Source organism: Polypterus senegalus, chromosome 13 (genome assembly GCF_016835505.1).
Source record: "Polypterus senegalus isolate Bchr_013 chromosome 13, ASM1683550v1, whole genome shotgun sequence".
In the NCBI taxonomy this organism is placed as follows: Eukaryota; Metazoa; Chordata; class Cladistia; order Polypteriformes; family Polypteridae; genus Polypterus; species Polypterus senegalus.
The window spans coordinates 79,264,652-79,283,890 of NC_053166.1; the positions used below are offsets into that span (position 1 = coordinate 79,264,652).

Consider the following 19,239-nt stretch of genomic DNA (forward strand, 5'->3'; position numbering starts at 1 on the left):
TTAAACTGAAGTATCTTTGTCATGCAACAGCTCCAAATATCCTTGCTAGTCTACAGTGCAAAAGCATTATGCTATGGAAACTCCCATTCAAAGTTCAGCTTTAAACTGGCACAAATCTTGAAGTAACACTGAATATGAGCAGATTTATGATAGAAACCCTTCCTACGTTAAATCACTTAAGCTGTAAGTGGCCAAAATCCTTCCAGAGTAACACTTGATCCAAATTTTAATACATTTTTTGTATTTGTGTATTTATTGTAGCTACAGGTGGTATAGCCTTTCTGACTTGTATGGGATGATAAGGTTATAAATAAATTACAGTAAATCATCCTTGAAATTTGCTGTGCTCATGTTCCATTCAACCGTTATTAGGCTCCAAATATATTAAAATATTGAGTCATTTTAAAGGTGCAAAGATTTGTAAACTCTAAAAGAAGGTGAATATATTTCCATCTAACTGTTAATGGTAAATCTTATATTAAGGGAGAAATATTTAAAATGTCTCCAACAGCTTTTTAATGAAATAAGCAGGAATGGAAATTGGAGTGATGTATATTTTAAGCATTTAGTAATTCAAACTATTATAGTCAAGGAAATCAACTAATATCTTAAATATTGTAGCTTACTGATACCCTAATATTTTGTTCCTAAAATACATTTGAACTTTTTCTAATATTTTGTGCCCATAATATACATTTTTGCAGTACCTCAATTATCAAGTTTTGCTTGGGTTTAAGCCTTTTTATTAAAATAATTTTTGATAAGCTATCAACGAAATATAACTGTTTTACTCATTGTTTTTTACTTTTCGCCCTCCCCCACCATAACCTATCGTCTATTGGGGAGGAGCAAAAGCTTTAGAGTCGTCAAAAAGTTTGATCTCCAGTTTTTGACGGATCTCAATGTTTTAGGTTCCCCTGATACCAAAAACATTGATATCTTGATGATGGGTGTGTGTCACAGTTTCTTGAGGATGGTGTAGAGATAAAAACTGCTGGATGGAAAAATACCAAACTCAAAACTTAAGCCAGGTATGAAATAAAGATATGGTGATTAGTTTTTGAGCCAAATCATGCAAGAGAAAGAGTTACTCTAGAGAAACCCTAAAATACCGTAATTCTGCAATTAATTATGAATTCTTCTCGTCAATTGCTATATTGTTATGTTATAATCTATTTTATGATCAGAAAGATCAGCATCAGAGTGGTAAATATACTGAAATGTTATAGAATAGTTCAGGTAACTTGGTTCCTAGGACATAAAGCCTACTGATGCTCACATCCGAGTTTTTATTTATTTATTTATTTATTTATTTATTTATTTATTTATTTATTTATATATTTTAATTGTGCTTTGGTATTGCAAATCTTGTAAAAATATACCAGTAATACATATGTGTATGAAAAGAAATATTAATTAGTAACACTAGACATGTGAAAGGACTGAGAAGAAACTGGGGAAGCTACATATTCATAGTCACCCATATTAATAATGCCAAAATTTATTGCCCAGTTGTCTCATATATATTGTAGTCACATAATTACATTTTAGAAAGCTCTTGTTATTCCTTATTAGATTAGATTTGTCAATGAATAATCTCAGCAACAATGAGTAAAATCACAAAAATAAAAACAATTGCAGCAAGTTGCACTTTGCCCGTTGTCTGTCATTCTTCCAGAACACAAACATACAATTGCTTGTGAACAGTGTCTCTGCAATTAAGTGACATCTGAACATGGCAAAAATATCTTGTTGTCATTTACAGTATCTTCTTCCAGTGGAGCTGTACAAATTTTTAATAGAATAATGGACAGAAGTACAATTTTATAGCTTCCCCAACGACAAGCATGCACTGACAAGCACATATTACTGAGTCAGTAAGTTTTCAGTTAGTGAAAGGAGACAAATTGCAGAAGACAGCATGTGGTGTAAAGCCCCAGCATGTCACATCACTAGCCTGACGAGGAAAGCTGAAGGGCAGAGCTGTGTAGAACATATGCCTATTTTAATTAACACATAATGGATGTAAACACCTCCCTATTACAAGAGCCTTAAAATAAGAAACAATACAAAACTGTATAAAAACAAAGAAAAAATATTTAAAATATAAAAGAGCAAATTGAAAAGGTGTTTTAAAATACTTAGTTAAATAAACATTAGTAGCAGAATCCACCAAAAAAAACACAAAAATTGACAATATGAACATGTTCCATGTTCACTTTCATATTGTCACAAAACAGCCATCGCAATCTTGTGTCCACACCCTGTACTATTATTAGCCCACCATTAAATTATAAGATGGTGGCCTTCTTGGATACCTAGAATCTAAGAAAGTTATCAACAAAGCTAGCAGCTCTAGCACTGGGGCCTCTGTAACATTTCTGATACAATCATCCATGTTGAATTAGCACTCTCTGCATGTGTTTGCTTGGCCTATCTTTGAGTTCCTTCACCTTTCAATTTATATTAACGCAAACCATACTTTTGCAATGTTTGTAAATCAAATATAAACTGATCACTCCTAATGTATTAAAGTATTGAAAGAGATATAAATCAAATGCAACAATTACAGTAAAAAAATCTCTGAAACTAAAAATAAATCCCCTGGAGTATGTAATAATGATTACAATCACCTGTCGACATCACCTATTTGAAATCACATCATTGTTTAATTTTTTTACCTCCTCACTAGCCCTAATTTGCTCCATCCCAACTTTTTTTGGAATGTGTTGCAGTCCTGAAATTCAAGAATGGATTTATATTAACAAATTAAATGAAGTTGACCAGACAAAACATAAAATATCTTGGTTTCATACTGTCTGCAATGAAATAAACATCATGGTAAATTTAACAATCACTGCATTTTTTATACTGTATATGTATTTTCCATACCGTCCCAACATTTTTTTATTTGGAGTAGTATATGAAATCTTTCCCATCCTTAAAGCACTTCACACAAATTCCTAAGAACAACAGGGCATATACAATACTGGATGCAAAAATATCTGTATGAATGCCAAATAAAGATAAATACAGGATATATAAAGCATTTAAACAGAATAAGCAACAATAAACCAGAATAAAATACAAAAACATAAATACAGTGGAACCTCGATTATCCGGTCTTCAATTAACCATGCATTCGGTTATCTGGGATCACCTAAAAAAAAAAAAAAAACTGCTAGACATCACAAGACTGCCAAGATTTCGCCGCCAAGAATTCCGACTACAGGAATTTACACTACATGTGTCACAGCTAAGTTTTCTTTGTCGATGGGTTTCTGAGAATTATTCTAAAAGGATTGAAAGTATAGCATTTGTGCACCAGCCAGGTGATCCCTTGCTGTGAAAAACCATTAGACTTAATCCGATGCAGAGGACCCGTTCCGAACACTCTCCCTCCCCTTTTTCCCAATTCCGATGACTGCCATTCGTCAATAAGTTTTGACGTTTGTCTTCTGCTTCAACGCTTTTCTTGGAATAGATTGTGTATGGGTCGCACCGTCCGTGTAGGTGACGCCTGCTTCCGAGTTCATTCAGTTGGCGTCCGCACCTCAAGGTTAGAAAGCAGCTTTGTGTAAGTTTGTGCCGAAATGTTGGGGTCCAGTGAGGGAGTGAAAAGAAAAAGATTTGTTTTGTCAATTGCTACAAAACTGCAAATTGTTGAATGTGCTGAAAAGGGGGAATCAATTGCTAAGCTTTCATTAGAATGTAATATCGGAAATCAAACAGTGTGTGAAATTGTTTGGAAGAAAGATGAACTCTACAAGTTTGTAACTTCATCCAATACATTTAACGGGACGAGTGCGCACAAGACAACAAAGGGTTAAAAATTTGACGATCTGGATAGAGCAGTGTTCGAAAAGTTCAAGGAAAAACGCGTCGTTACAGGAAATCTTTACTCTGTTCAGTCTTGGAAGAAGACGGAGATCTCCGTGAGTTTTACAAGAAATGGACAACTAAGGAAGTAATTTTCTCATGTTCAGAGAGTGTGGATGACATGCTGAACTTAACCTTTTGAAAGTCATGGCGAAAATTGTTCCCTGATGTGATGGATAGTGTTGAAAATGTCAATGGCAGTGAAAGCCAAGAAATAACAGCGGCATCGGTTTTGGAGGAAATTCAAAATGTAAATGAATATGAAGATGTCAACAGAGAAAACATCGAAGAATGGCTACTCTCTGATAATGATCAGCTTGGATATCAAGTGAAAGATGCCACCGCCGTTGCTGTGGAAGTGAAGTCAAGTGTGGAATTGCCAGAAGAGACAAAGATGCGGTTGAAGACGAACCTTCAGAAAAGAAAGTTTCGCTTGCAGAAGCGCTAAATTGTGCCGAAGCATTGCTAGACTTTCTTGAGCAGGAAGCGGATTCAAATTTTAGTTACATCCTAACACTTCTCAAACTCTGCACCTCAATAAAATTGAAGCACTGCAAGAACACAAAGCAGCGTCTCCTGTCTGATTTTTTTCAAGAAAATTTCATAAACAACACAAGAAAGATAAGAATTTCTCTGTACAGCACCTACTGTATTCTAGCATTTGTGAATTTTTAAAATTATTTTTGATTATCCGTGATTTTTGATTATCCGGATGACGGGCACTGGTCATTAAACCGGATAATTGAGGTTCCATTGTAGTACAGGAAAAACCAGAACAGATAATATAATTTGTGATACAAGCATAAATTATGTTGGACATCTGAACAGAGTGGTTAAACTAAAAGAAATGTCAGTATATCAGGGTAAGTTAAATGCTTCCCTGAGCAAATTAGATTTAGGTTGTTATTTGAAAGAATTGGTCAGATGATAGTCAGCTGATCTCATTAATTTATAGAGGTCATTCCAAGGTCTGGGCAGTGTAGAATTGAAGGCTCTGTCATCCATAGAATGCAGGTTAGTCAGGGGCACAATGATATTGCCAGAATCGGTTGGTGTTAGTGGTCAGACAGGACCATAGTGATGGAGGAAGTTACTAATGTACTCTGGTGCAAGGCCATTTAAAGCTTTATAGTTTATTAGAATTTTATACTCAACCCTATACGACATAGGGAGTCATTAAAGGTGGAGCAGGAAGGGTGTTATATGCTCGCTGCTGTGGGTCTCTTTCAGCAGAGTTCTGAACCAACTGAAACTGCGAGAACAAATTAGAATAGGTGCCTGCCAGTAGCTAATAAAGCATGGGCAAGTTACTCAGCATTGGAAAAGGAGAGTAATTAATGAACATGGTGCTGTATATGTTATGAAAGTGGAAAGAAGAAAGTTTCTTAATGTAATAAATGTCAGTAGAATAAGAAAAGGAGGAATCAATAATGACATTAAGATTACTAGCAGAAGAAGAAGGTCTGATAACATCATCAGCAAGGGTGATTAAGAAGGAGCTCATGTTCTTAAATTGAGCATTGATGCCGATTAGCAGGACTTCGCTTTTGTTACAATTTAATTTTAAAGAGTTATATTTCATCCATGTTTTAATTTCTTTTAATTTCACTGAGGCAAGTTGTGAGGTAAGAAAGCCCTGAGGAACTTTCACTTTTAACGCTACAATAGATCTGAGTATCATCTGCATATGAATGATAGCCTACTCTAAAGCTATGACTTAAATGAGTTGCTGAGTCGGCAACCATTTTTAACAGCATTAGTAGTAAAAAAAAAAAAACCCCGCCTGGCCAAGCATATACGGTAAATTAAGAAGATCTCAAGGATTTGCCTGTCTCACTGGTCCCAAAAATGCCAGTTGTGACTGCCTGCCTATCCTTATCTAACTCTGACTCAGACATATTTTCTATTTATTACTAGCCAAAGTACCCAGTGTTGCCTGGGTATTTTTGTAAAATGGGCTAAGGAAAGAGAGCAAAGGTTTATGTGTTTTTTAAAATGGTGACCCTGTTATTATTGCTGGCTGTCCCATCTGTCATCCTGTCGTTCTCATAAGTCAAGAATTTTTCTTTTTTTTTGGGTACAATTGGATTCCAAAATTGCAGTAAGTCTTAGCTGGACTGACTTAGTTCAAGGTGGACTAATTCATAGTGCTGAAATTATGAAGAAATCTGACAAAGCAGGAGTTAAACAATAACCCTTTGATTTTCCTTTGTGTTGAGCTGCATCTGATTGGATTCCAGAATTGCAGTAACTAGTTGCTGGGTTCCAACCATGAATGTCAGACTTGTCCTTTTAGTTCAAGCTGGACAGTTCATAGTAGAGTTTAAAGTATTTGAATTATAAACTGCACTTACACTTTCAATCAAGCATGACCCAACACCTCCAAGCAAAATATAGTAGTTGGAAGCAACACTTGGCATACCCCGTTTATGTAATATTAAGCTCTTGTTATTTTGGGTTCTACTTTAGCTATATAGCCCATATACAGTATATATATATATATATATATATATATATATATATATATATATATATATATATATATATATATATATATATATATATATATGTACAGTATATACAGGGTGAGTCAAAATTATGTTAAGTTTTTAAATAACACAATTTATTCACAAAACATACTTCATATGTGCAGGATGATTTACAGGAATGTCTGAACCTGTTCCCCATCATGTTCAACACATGTACCATATGTGCCACATAAATTGTATATAACATAGCAGTACCATTAGTGTTAACATAATTTTGACTCACCCTGTATATATATATATATATAGTGGATGCTAGGGGTCGCTGTTGCCCTGTTGAACCCACCAGACAGACGTCCCAGACACATTTGTAAAAGCACAAAAAGATTCTTTTAATATTTTCTTCAATAAAGTGCACAAAGCACTGCACACTTCACAATTCTCCAGTAATAAATCAATACAATAATCAATAATAATAAACACAATCCTCTACTCCCAGCAGCTCCGTCCTCTACCACCTAACTCGATCTGCTGGGGTTTCCCATAATCCTTTTAGAGTCCATGACCCAGAAGGTTTCCGCCTCCGGGTCAAACGCCTTCTTCAGGTATCCAGGAAGTACTACGGATTTCCGTCCTTGCAATTCCTAAGTACTTCCAGGTTAACGCCACCGTAATAGTCCCCTGGTTCTTGGTGAGCTCCCCCTGGCAGCACCCATGGTATCCAACAGGGCTGAAGTAACGGACTCCATGTCCCATGCTGCCCTGTGGGAATCCGGGGAACCATTTCCATCCATGGGAGCTGCAATCTAGGGTCCCGGGGGATGTAGTGCCCTTAAAAGGCTATTTTGTTTTTAGTTGAGGGACATCCCGACCAGACTAAAAAAACATCAGCTGTCCATCACAATATGCCTAATATACTCTCAGTATTTGGTGTATTACACTTAGTTGTATAAAATGAAGAATACCTGTCATTTTTCTGTAGCCTTTAGCAATGTGTGTTTCTGTGCAGGGCATGTACTCTCTTAAAAATAAAGGTGGCAGAGTTTCCAGAAAGAACCTTTATTTAGATTCATAACAGGTTCTATAATTTTTTGAATAGATGATAACAGATGTGTGAAATACCAATGTTCCACAAAGTTTTCAAAGCACAAAGAACAAACATCATATGCAAAGAACCTTTCTCAGAATTAAATGGTTCTTTCTCAAGCAATGGTTCTACAAAGAACGACATGACCCTGTAAGGAACTATATATTGCTATTAATTTTAAGAGTGCAGCTGTGCAGTATTTCATTGTTTTGATAAGCATAAGAATGAAACCAAAAAGTTAACATTAAAATTTAAATTATTCATTATGAACAGATGCAAGTAATTTACAGTAGATGCATAGAATAGGAAAATGCCCTGGATATATGAATGGAAAAAAGGATAGATGAAAGAATGGATGAAGTAATATCAGTTTTGCTTCTTTTATATGTCTTCACAGGGCTTGATAAACTTCGTTTTAAAAATGGTAACAACCCATGTTCTGGAAGATTGGAGGTATTTTATAATGGTCTGTGGGGACTTGTTTTCCAGAGTAAATGGAGCCAAAAAAACAGTGAAGTTGTCTGTAGACAGCTGAGATGTGGTAGTGAAGTAACAACACAGTTTGGTCTCAACTTTGATTCTGAATTGCCAAATAACATCTTTGAATCGGATGTCAACTGCAATGGTGATGAAGAATCCCTTTCCAAATGCAGAAATAATAACTGGAAAATCAAAACAAATAGTCCCATCTTTAATCATGTTAACATAAAGTGCTCAGGTAATATATTCTCTGTTTTTTTCTATTGTTATTGCAGCATCCTTATTATGACAGTGCATTTTGTTAATATTTAGCTAATTAGCATTATTTTTTACATTACATACTTCTTTGTATTTTTTTTTTTTTTTTGCAGTTTTTGTTGATATAAAAATAATGTCTGCCACTTGCAAAAAGAGATTAATTCCTGGTAACATACAAATAAAACTGTAATGAAATATGTCTAATAATGCATTGTTTGTTAATTTACATGTATATTAACTCAGTTTACAAAGTTCTAAAGTATGAGTACGTCCAGTAGAGATGATAGATATTCTACAATTTATCTCTGGGGTTTTGAGTTTTTTATGATCAGTTCACTTCTATTCATTACACCATAGGGTTTCAAACACATATTCAGACCTCCAAAGTCTTGATATGAACTCTAGGTGTTTTTAAATTTAAAAAAGTGTATATTTTCATAATGATCCCCATTGTATTTTCATTTGTAACATCTGTAAAATTGCACTTAATGAGCTCATATGGAAACCTGAATCTATGTTTTGCCCATTTCATAAAGATATAAAACTCTTAAACAATCCAGTAATGCAGTAATCTTTTATTGATTTATCAATAATGTACATAGATGACATGATTTCTTTATAACAAGATGTTACCTTTTTATTTTCATTGCTGTAATATCCTCTAGTTGAGTTTGTAAAATGATTGAGTATATGAAAGGAGAAGAGTTTTAAATGTTTATAAAACTTCAAAGATTGCTAACAGTTTCCAAAGACATTGTGGAGAATCTCTTGATTATCTGATCACTTAAGATACATATACTCTAAAGGTCTGAAAAGTAAAACCTTGGACTGCAATAAGTGGCATAAAGTATAATTCCAAGGAATATTGTTGATGCCTGAATATTGTGGGATCTTTATAAAATGTTTAGATTTTTAATCATTGTTCTCTAAATCTCTTATGATTTAGATTACATTAATAGAACTAATATAACTTTGATTATTACAGAACAAGTGTCCTTAAGTCTTTCTGGTGGTGATCATCCCTGTGAAGGACGAGTGGAGATTACATACAAAGAGAAGAAAGGAATCATTTGTGACAAAAATTGGGGTAAGGGGTTGATTAGAATGACTTAAGTGTTACATTGTTCCAAATACCAATGAATATCAGACATTTACAGAGAAAAATAAATAAATAACATTTAGGTGATTATAACGGAAAAGAAATATTTGCTGAATACATATCATTCAAGGTCTGACTTAAAAGAGGAAAGGTTGTGAAGTTGGTGAGAGATTGAGGAAGAGTATTCTACAGTTTGGGAGCAACCACACTAAATGATGTTGCTTCAACGGTAAACAGTTTTGTGTGTGGATCACAGAAAATTCCGATGTCAGAAGGCCTAAAGGAACAAGCTAGTGTATATAACGTCGAAGAACAACTGAAAAATAAGAGTGCTTTGAATGTAGTTGTGAGATTAAATTGAACACAAAGGAGTACAGAAAGCCAGAGTAACCAGTAAAGAACAGGAATGCTGATTTTCTGTTATGGGTGAGAAGCCTGGCTACTGAGTTTTGGGTATATTGCAGTTTAATGAGAGATTTGACAAGAAGTCCAATATATAATGAATTACAGTAATTCAGATGGGAGGTAATAAAACACGAATTAGGATCTCTGCAACATGTAAAATAAGTGAGGAGTGAAGACAGACAATGTTACATAGGTGATAGAACATGTCTTTAGTTAAATAATTATTTTTTGTGTCTAAAAAGGGAGTGTGGAATCCAAAATAACACCAACATTACAAACAATATCAGAAAGAGTATCTGCAGGACAATCTAAATTGAGAGAAATATCACTGACATCTTAAAGAGCAGCCTTGGACTCTATCAACATTATGTTTTTCATATCCTTATTTAACATAAGAAAATTAGATGTTATCATGTGCTTAATATCCCTGAGGCAGTTTATAAGAGGAAAAGGTGGAAGGCAACCAGCTTAGATACATTTGGTTGTCATCTGCGTTAAAATGAAATGAAAGAACTCGAGAGGTTTTTATTTTTTTTATCTTTACTTTTGTGTCAGTGCAAAAGGAATGATTTTATTAATAATTTATAGCTTGCAACAAGACTATAAATTGGCATAAACATAGTAAATGACTTTGTATTTTTCTTTCTGTCTGTTTCTCTTTATCCTCTTACTTTGGTCACTCAGTTATAACTACAGTCTGAGGTAGGTGCAAGGTGCTCATGTACAGGGCATCACAATCGCTGCTTATTAAGCAAAAAAAAAGAATTAAGGGGTCTGAGTCTTGAATAGTAAGTCAATTAAAATTAAGGCAAAAGAGTTAATCAACAGCTAAAACTAGTAATTAGTTAAGAAAAAGGTTAGAATGAAAACCTCCAGCCACCATAGCACTTCAGGACTAGAGTTTTTGTGGCCCTGAATTGGAAGTAGGCAGGTTTGAAAATGTAATATTATGTACATTTGATTTTTTGTGCAGAATATTATTTTGGGCATTTTTTTATTGCAGATATAAATGAAGCAAATATTGTATGTAAGGAATTGCAGTGTGGAACTGCAGTAAATGCATACATAGATGGAGAATATGGCAAAGGTCCAAATGAGATTTGGATTAATACATTAAACTGCAGTGGAAATGAAGATTTTATTTGGCACTGTGGCAAAAAAACACCGGAACAATGTCAGTCTAATTATGCCAGTGTGGTTTGCAATGGTAAGATATTAATTGAAATACTAAGTAAATCATAGAGTCCAGAATACTTTTTAGAGATAATAAATAGAAATGATATCAAATACAATGCCTTTAGGGATTCCAAAATAATTTTGTAAATATATGTTAAAAATCTACAAGTGAAATATTAACTACAACATATGTACTAAAATCATTGGCTTTCATTATGGAACTTTATTTTAATTATTTTCTTGAACACTTTTATTTCATACATTTTAGCTTTTGTACATATACTGTATATTTTTTATAAATAATTTAAAAAGCAAATATTTATAAATGTTCTGCAACTGAGGAGGCCCATTTTAGGGATAGGTCCTGTCTTTTGCTTTGGTTTCCTGCAACACTAAGCTGGATCGAGCAGACTGAGTAATTGAATAACAGAATAAGAAAAATGATAGAAATATCATGTATGTTGTAGTAACTACAATTTAATTTTAACACCGTGAAATGATAATCCAGGAATTTTTTTGACAAACCTGCCAGGTATAATTCTGTTAATCTTCCTAAGTGACAAGGTAAGTAATTACCAATTTACCTCATCTCTTAATAAAAAAGGTGATGCTAAGTATATAAAAGCAGTAATGGATTTACTGAAGCTGGAGCACTGTTCATATTTTATTTACTTCAGACCCATGCACATTTTTAATTAAATATTTTATAGTGGGGGCTGTATGTGTTATGTGTGATAGAGATTTGCTTAGACAGCTGTCCCTTTGTTTATATAGGCAATACATTCATATAACACACACAGGCCACAGACATGTACGCACAGGCATGAATCTCCTACCATTTCAATAGATTGTACTGACTGCTAAGGATATGTTTGCCAACTGGAGCTGCTATCACAAGTGTAGAAGATGCTATATATAAAATACAGTATACAAGTTGAAATAACCTCTCCCAAGCAAAATTTGAGACACTAATCGATAATTTAAATTTTACAGATTGTTTCTCTGTGTCTGACCAATCACTCAAACAAAGTCTTAAGGTGGGCATTTCTGTCAGCAGGCACTTGTTAATGTAAATTTCCAGTTTAAAATCAAATTCTTAATTATGTCTTGGTTATTAGAACTATTCTAATAAAGCATTAATATAAAAATATGTAAATGAAATAAATGGTAGCAATACACTAGATTAAAGAGAAGTCACTGACACTATGGGCAGACAGATGAACTAATAACTAGAATTAACCAAAGAAGTACATAAAAAACAACCAGACAATAAAAGCAATAACAGTTTTAAACATCACAATGGATTTTGTAGGCATGATATAAAATATATATTAACACAGAGAGAGATGAAAATGATAACTCACCATGTGTGGAACTCCCTCAGCATATTCTCAGTATAACTTGTTTAGGGTTGTCTACACCTATGTCATCCATAGTGAACAAACTTCTCAATAGCAAGCTAATACTAGCAAAGCCCTGTTCCTGCCATAAATGTGGGGTCCTTTTGCTATAATAACAAATTGGGAAGCAGGATCTTTTACCGTCTTGTCTGTAATAAATGTTGTGGGAGTGCTTCTATGCACTTTCTTAAATTCTATTATTTTTTTTTTTTTAAATGTTTGCCCTCTGAATGAAAACTCCAGGGAATAGGAGTGTGGACCATTACTCTAACTTCAGATAATTTATTTTGGTCAAAAATACCAATTTTATCTTTATGATAAGTTAGCTTGACTTTATATTGCTTGCATAGTTTTGGTTTATATATCTGTAAAATGCAATACAAAATAGACACTTTTTATCTGTAACTTCAGAGATTAATACTTTTATACTAACATGTTGTTTTATAATAAAGCCTTAGGGGCTAAGTATCGATCTTAAAGTGTGTTGTATAAATAATATTTCATATGCAACCTCAGAGGCTCAGTGCCATTCTTTAGCTTGTGTTTCAGCATAAAACCTCAGAGGCTAGTTACCTTAATGTATGTTACATGTAATTCAGCACATAACTATTATAGAGTACTCACTAAACAGGAATATTCAGAATGCAAAGCTGAGAGGCTATATTCCAGCATGTGTCCTCAGTAAAAGAGGTATAGAGAGTATAACGTTTTAGCATTAATTGCAATGATAGAAGTAAGATAAACTGACAATTTATACCAAACTCAAAATTATATATAGTAACAAAGTAGAATAAAATAGCTTGCAACATACAGTATTGTGTATATAATTGTATACAAAACATATCTGCTAAGATTTCTTTACATAGTGTATGTTAGAACAATGTTAACATGAGACCCTGTGCACTTTCTTCACATTTTGCAGTCTTGTGCTAAAATCTTTTAAATTATTTTTTTCCTTACATCAAGGATCACTTCAGACAGGCTCAGTACAGCTGGGACTCAGCGCAGTTGGCATTCCACTAATATAGTCAAACAGTATATGAGTGATTATGGGCTTTGTGATGCATGGCGATCTTTTTATCCCAGCCGTAGAGAGTATACTTTTTTCTCACATGTTCATCACTCTCACTCACGTTTGGACTATTTTCTAGTCAGCAGCTCATTATTGGCTGACATTTCAGACACTGAGATACACCCTATAGTTGTCAGCGATCATGCTCCAGTTTCTTTAACTCTGTTAAATAAGAAAACAATCCCATCAGGTAAAAACTGGAGGTTTAATACGTCACTGCTTAAAGATGAAGGTTTTGTGGAATATTATAAAAAAGAGTGGGCTTTATATTTAGAACACAATGACATTCCTGGAACATCAGCATCTGTTCTCTGGGAGGCAGGGAAAGCAGTGATGAGAGGTAAAATAATTTCCTTCTCATCACATAAGAAAAAAATAGAAAACAAACGTATTCAGGAATTAGAAGAAATCATTAAGTCTCTAGAGGCATCCCCAGAAGAAGAATTACAAAACAAATTGCGTAAAAGTAAACTAGAACTTAAAGGAATTATTGACAAAAAAACACAATTTTTAGCACAAAGACTACGAATAGAAAACTTTGAACACGGTAATAAATCAGGCAAGTTTTTAGCCAACCAGTTAAAAATAAACAAAGAGAAAACTGCCATATCTGCTGTTAAAGACTCAACTGGGAATATAGTATATGACCCTGAAAGAATAAACAACACTTTCAGAGATTTTTACAAAACCTTGTACTCACCACAGATTAACCCATCAGATAATGAGATCAATGAGTTTCTAGACAGGATAATACTTCCTAAATTATCAGATAGCCAAGCTACAGTCCTGGACTCGCCATTAACATCAGATGAGCTTCAGGAAGCTCTTAACTCCATGCCTAATAGGAAGGCTCCAGGTCCAGATGGGTTTCCAGCAGAGTTCTACAAAGAATTCTGGATCATTCTGGCGCCAACATTCTTCAGAATGATGTGTGAAATACAAGAAAATGGTAGACTACAGCCAAACATGAATTCAGCCAACATTAGTCTCCTGTTAAAACCAGGCAAAGATCCTATATTTCCTACCAGCTATCGCCAATTTCTCTTATTAATGTTGACCTGAAAATAATTTGTAAAGCCCTTGCAAAAAGATTAGAGAAGGTAACCCCTTTCATAATACATCCAGACCAAACTGGTTTCATTAAGGGGAGACATTCATCCACAAATTCACGTAGATTACTCAACTTAATAGACTTTTCTTATAGCAGAAACATGGAAACCAGTATATTATCTCTCGATGCAGAAAAGGCTTTTGATAGAGTTAACTGGAAGTTCTTATTTGCAACTTTACATAAATTTGGTTTTGGAAACTTCTTCATAAACTGGTTAAAAATTTTATACAGTTCACCAACAGCATGCGTCAGGACAAATGACCAAACATCAGATAGCTTCTGTCTTCAGAGGGGGACCAGGCAGGGATGCCCTCTCTCCCCCTCGCTATTTGCTATCTTTATTGAACCACTAGCAGCAGCAATCAGGCAAACTACAGTTATTAAAGGCATAAAGTGTAAGAACATAGAACATAAAATCAGTCTTTATGCAGATGACGTGTTACTTTATCTTCAGAATTCTCAATCCTCTCTCTCCCAGGCAATTGAACTAATAAACTCCTTTTCAAGAGTTTCAGATTATTCAATAAACTGGTTAAAATCCACAGTTCTTCCAATTAATTTCTCTTTTGTCAATTCCCTTAATACACAATTGGAATCAGGGAATATTACATACCTGGGCATTCATGTGTCTCCCAGGCTGGCAGATCTAACTAAACTAAACTACATCCCACTATTAAAGAAAGTGGAAGATGATCTTGCTAGATGGAAATCCTTACCGATATCACTTATGGGGAGGGTTGCCACAATTAAAATGATGGTTTTACCAAGAATCAATTACTTATTTTCTATGATCCCAAACAAGCCATCATCTGATTGGTTTAGATCCCTGGACTCCTCCATCACTAAATTCCTTTGGAAGGATAAACCTCCACGAATTAGCTTAAAAACACTACAGAAGACCAAAGATAGAGGAGGGTTGGATCTACCCAACTTCTATCATTATTTCTTAACCAACAGGCTCCAATATATACCAAGATGGTTGCAACATAACCCGCTGGATGAGTCCTGGTTAGATGTAGAACAGACACTTTGCAATACTATAGAGCTTTCGGACCTACCGTTTATTAGCTCAAAAATAAGAAAGCATGAAAGCTTTAAAAGTATTAATATCAGTACCTCACTGACAGCATGGTGGGAATATCTAAAAATGACGGAGTCTTCACTAATTCCATGCAGACGCACACCCATCTGGAATAATCCTGACATATTGCAAAACAATAAAATGATGAACCTCCCATACTGGAAAAGTAAAGGAATTCTATACATGGAACACATAGTTGAAGGATTGGATTTCATTCCATTTAACAGAATAGTCTCCCAATTTGGGATAGACAAGAATAGATTTTAGAATATCTCCAAATTAAATCAGTAGTTAAAGAAAAATTTAAGCTTAAAGTAGAATTACAAACACCATCAAGGGTATTAGACTTCTGTAATCTCAAACACCCCAAATTACTGTCTAAAGTATATAAAACATTGACCAAAATAGATGATACAATAGCAATTCCTATAGGCAAATGGGAGGAGGATCTATTAGTTAGCTTTGATCAGACTTTCTGGTCCCAAACCTGTTTAAAAACTTTTAAAACGATCAGAAACCCCAATTTACAACTAATTCAATACAAAATTCTACACAGAGTACACTATACAGGTCATCGGATGTTCAGGATGGGATTTGTGCCATCTGACACCTGCACACACTGCACAGACAACATTCCTGACAGTTATATCCACGCACTGTGGTCATGTCCACCTGTTCAGGATTCTGGTATAGAGTATGTGAAGACCTGTCAAAGTGTCTGAAATGTGATATCCCAACTTCCCCCTCATTTTGCTTGCTGGGGAACCTAGAGGATGTCCCGATTGAAACAAATTTGGTTCACGTGGTTCTCACTGCCATATGCATCGCTAAGAAAACTATCCTCATAAACTGGAAAAACAAAGATAATCTTTGCATTAACCAGTATAGAAATCTTTTATTGGATCATATTACACTTGAGACAGCCTCTGCCTCCACTTCAAATCAATCTCTCTGGGCTCCTTTGATCGGTTCCATCACATAGCGATGATGGAGGGTCATTGATATGGTCCTGCGGGATGCTGTGGTTGATGTGGTGGAGAGTCTGAGCTTGGAGTATCTGGAGGATCCCTGGGGTGGGTTCACTAGGGGGGTCTTGGGCTGGGGGGCTGCTGCCCGACTCTGGTGGTGCTTGGGTTACCTCGGGGTGGGCTTCTGGTGGTTGTGTGTAGGGCCTTAGGGGGTCTTGGCGGTGGCTGCGGTCGCTGCCTAGTGGCGCAATGCCCCTGGGTTGGTCTGGGTGTGGGCCTGGTGGCTTAGGGTTTGGGGGCGGCCGTCCCCGGATGGGGATATGGGTGGGGCCTTGGGGATTGGGTCCTGGCATGTACGCTGCCGGGAAGAGGGCGGAACGTGCGGCAGTTCCACCATGGGGAGGGATGTCCGGGAGGGAGGATCCAGCTTTATCCTGGGTGTCTTATGTCTTACTTAATCTGAATGTTGAGTAAATGTGGGGATGGGAGTAAATATTCTGCTGGGGTGGTGTGGGTTGGTGGCCTCAGACTCCGTGGGGCTCTGTGATGCTGCTGCTTCGGGCCATGGCTAGATAGGCTGGGGCCTCCGTGCCCGGGTGGATTTTGGGAACGGAGGTGCCTATTGGGGCCAGTAGGGGAGCTGGCTCCCTGGAGGGCTCAGGCCCCTCAGCCGTTCCTCCCCATCCTCAGACATTTCCCTCCTCCTGCTCCTTCACATCATCACACAAACATGCACATAGGGCCTTGGGGTGTGGGTAAGTCAGGGGGTGCGGGTATGGATCCCGTTTCCGCAGTCCTGTGGCAGCCTACACCCCAATTTTATTTGCACATTAAACACTTCCACAAAAAACATTCCACACAAATGCACACTTAGGGCCTTGGGAGTGGGCACACTCAACGGCATCCGGTGGGGAAATTTCAGCCTCACTCCAGTGCGGTGTCCACTTCCAATTTTAAACTGCACCTAGTCACGGAGAGTTTTGGGGGGGAGGTGGGGCTGTGTGTTGGCATCAGCTGGTGTAGGCCACATGGTGCCGGCACCGCCTGCGCCCCAACCACAAAATGCACCTTATCAGCACACACCAACACTACATTAGAGCAGGCGGAGGGAGACTAGAGGTCTTATCACACTCTGTTCTCAGTTAGCTGCCCGGGCTGGAGGCTAGGAGTGGGAGCTGGCCGTCTGCCTGTGGTCTGGAGTGGTGGGTTGCTTTGCTCTACGTTGGATGGGGGTGCCTGCTCACTATTACCCCTGCGGAACGGGGCTAACTCTGACGTCCAGGAATGGCTGTACCTCAGGTACGGCAGCACGGGACCAGAGTTAGGTAGGTGTGTGTGGGGAGTGTGAATGGGTGTCTGGCGTACATCCTTGTAAGTCTTGGGTTGTATGTGTATGTGAGAGCATGAGGGAGGGAGTGTATGACTGTGTTTGTGTGTGACTGTATATGTCAGGTGGGGTTTTGGACTCCTCCCCTCTCCTGGGACATCTGGCAATACTACAACATCTTTGCCTACCCTCCCCCTGCCTTAAGCATCTGTCTGGTCGCTCCCGGTGGCTGCCTGGTGGGATCTGGTTCCCTGGGCTCTGTTGGATCCTCGGCGGGGTGGGTCGCCTCGGGTCCCGGGCTGCTGGGTTCCGGGCCCGGCCGACTCGGGGAGAGCGGCTGGGCGGGCCTGAGGGCTTGCCGTTGATATCTCCGGGACTCTGCCGGCTGCTGGTTGTGACCCCGGGTGATCCTCTGCGCCTCTCGGTGGGGGTTGGGGCTTCTCTGGTGACGGCCTCCCTAGGGTCTCCGCGCTCTGGGGTGACCTCTGGATCTCTGGGCTTGGAACTCCCTCCATCTTCCGCACGTTTTTGGGGGCAGGTCTGTGGCCCTTCACACTCACTATTGGATGCTCCTATAGAGAAACCTTACACATACAAGCGTGCATACACACACAGGTGCTCACATGGTGATTTCATAAGTATGACTTGGACATCTTCAGCACATGATCTAAGGTTGTGGTGGCCTTAAATGCCTCAGTAATAATTACTGTATGATTGTCAGCAAACATTTTTACTTTTATATATCTTCATGTAGCTGATGCAGCAATGTTTTTGTCTTGTGGTTTTTTTTTCCCCTCTCTTTCTGCAGGTCTAGAAGCGGATTCTGGTTCATTTATTGTTTATTCTATACGACACCCCCCCTCCCCCTTTACCTCCATCTCTTCCTTCTCTCTCTTCTTTTCTTTCACTTTTGTCTCCGTGTCCGGTTCGAATCTTAAAAACATCTAAAAATATTTTTAATAAAGTTTTGGTATCAGGCGTGACGTCAGCAGAAGCTGTAACGCTCCACCTGAGAGAAAAACTGTAAGGCTAGTCGCCAGCATTCAGACATCAATTCTGATTGCTTCACAGCCGAACAGGACACGGTAAAAAAAAAAAAAAAGGATCACTAAGTGTCCCGGAATGACAAAGCATGAACAGGGCTTTAGAAAGTTTTGAAATTCTTTTTAAAAATAAAACACTGAAAAATAATCCTTTAACACATGTACTTAGACCCTTTACTCTACTCAGCTGAAGCAATGTTGGGAGTAATTACAGTATTTAGTCTTCTTCAGCATGATGCAACAAATTTCACACACTTGGATTTAGGGCAGGGATGGCGAGTGGCTGCAGGTTTTCATTCTTACCATCTTCTTAATTAGTGACCAGTTTTTGCTGTTGATTACTTCTTTTAATTAACTTGACTCAGGC

General features: G+C 37.1%; 1 protein-coding gene across 1 annotated transcript in view; it reads left to right on the top strand.

Moving 5' to 3' along the window:
- The window catches only part of LOC120542889 (scavenger receptor cysteine-rich type 1 protein M130), a 104,963-nt gene that overhangs the window by 15,391 nt on the left and 70,333 nt on the right, over positions 1-19,239 (top strand). Inside the window, exons 3-5 of the mRNA XM_039775606.1 lie at positions 7,850-8,170; positions 9,176-9,277; positions 10,698-10,901. Of these exons, the coding sequence (XP_039631540.1) occupies positions 7,850-8,170; positions 9,176-9,277; positions 10,698-10,901 (627 nt within the window). The remainder of the gene's footprint in view (positions 1-7,849; positions 8,171-9,175; positions 9,278-10,697; positions 10,902-19,239) is intronic.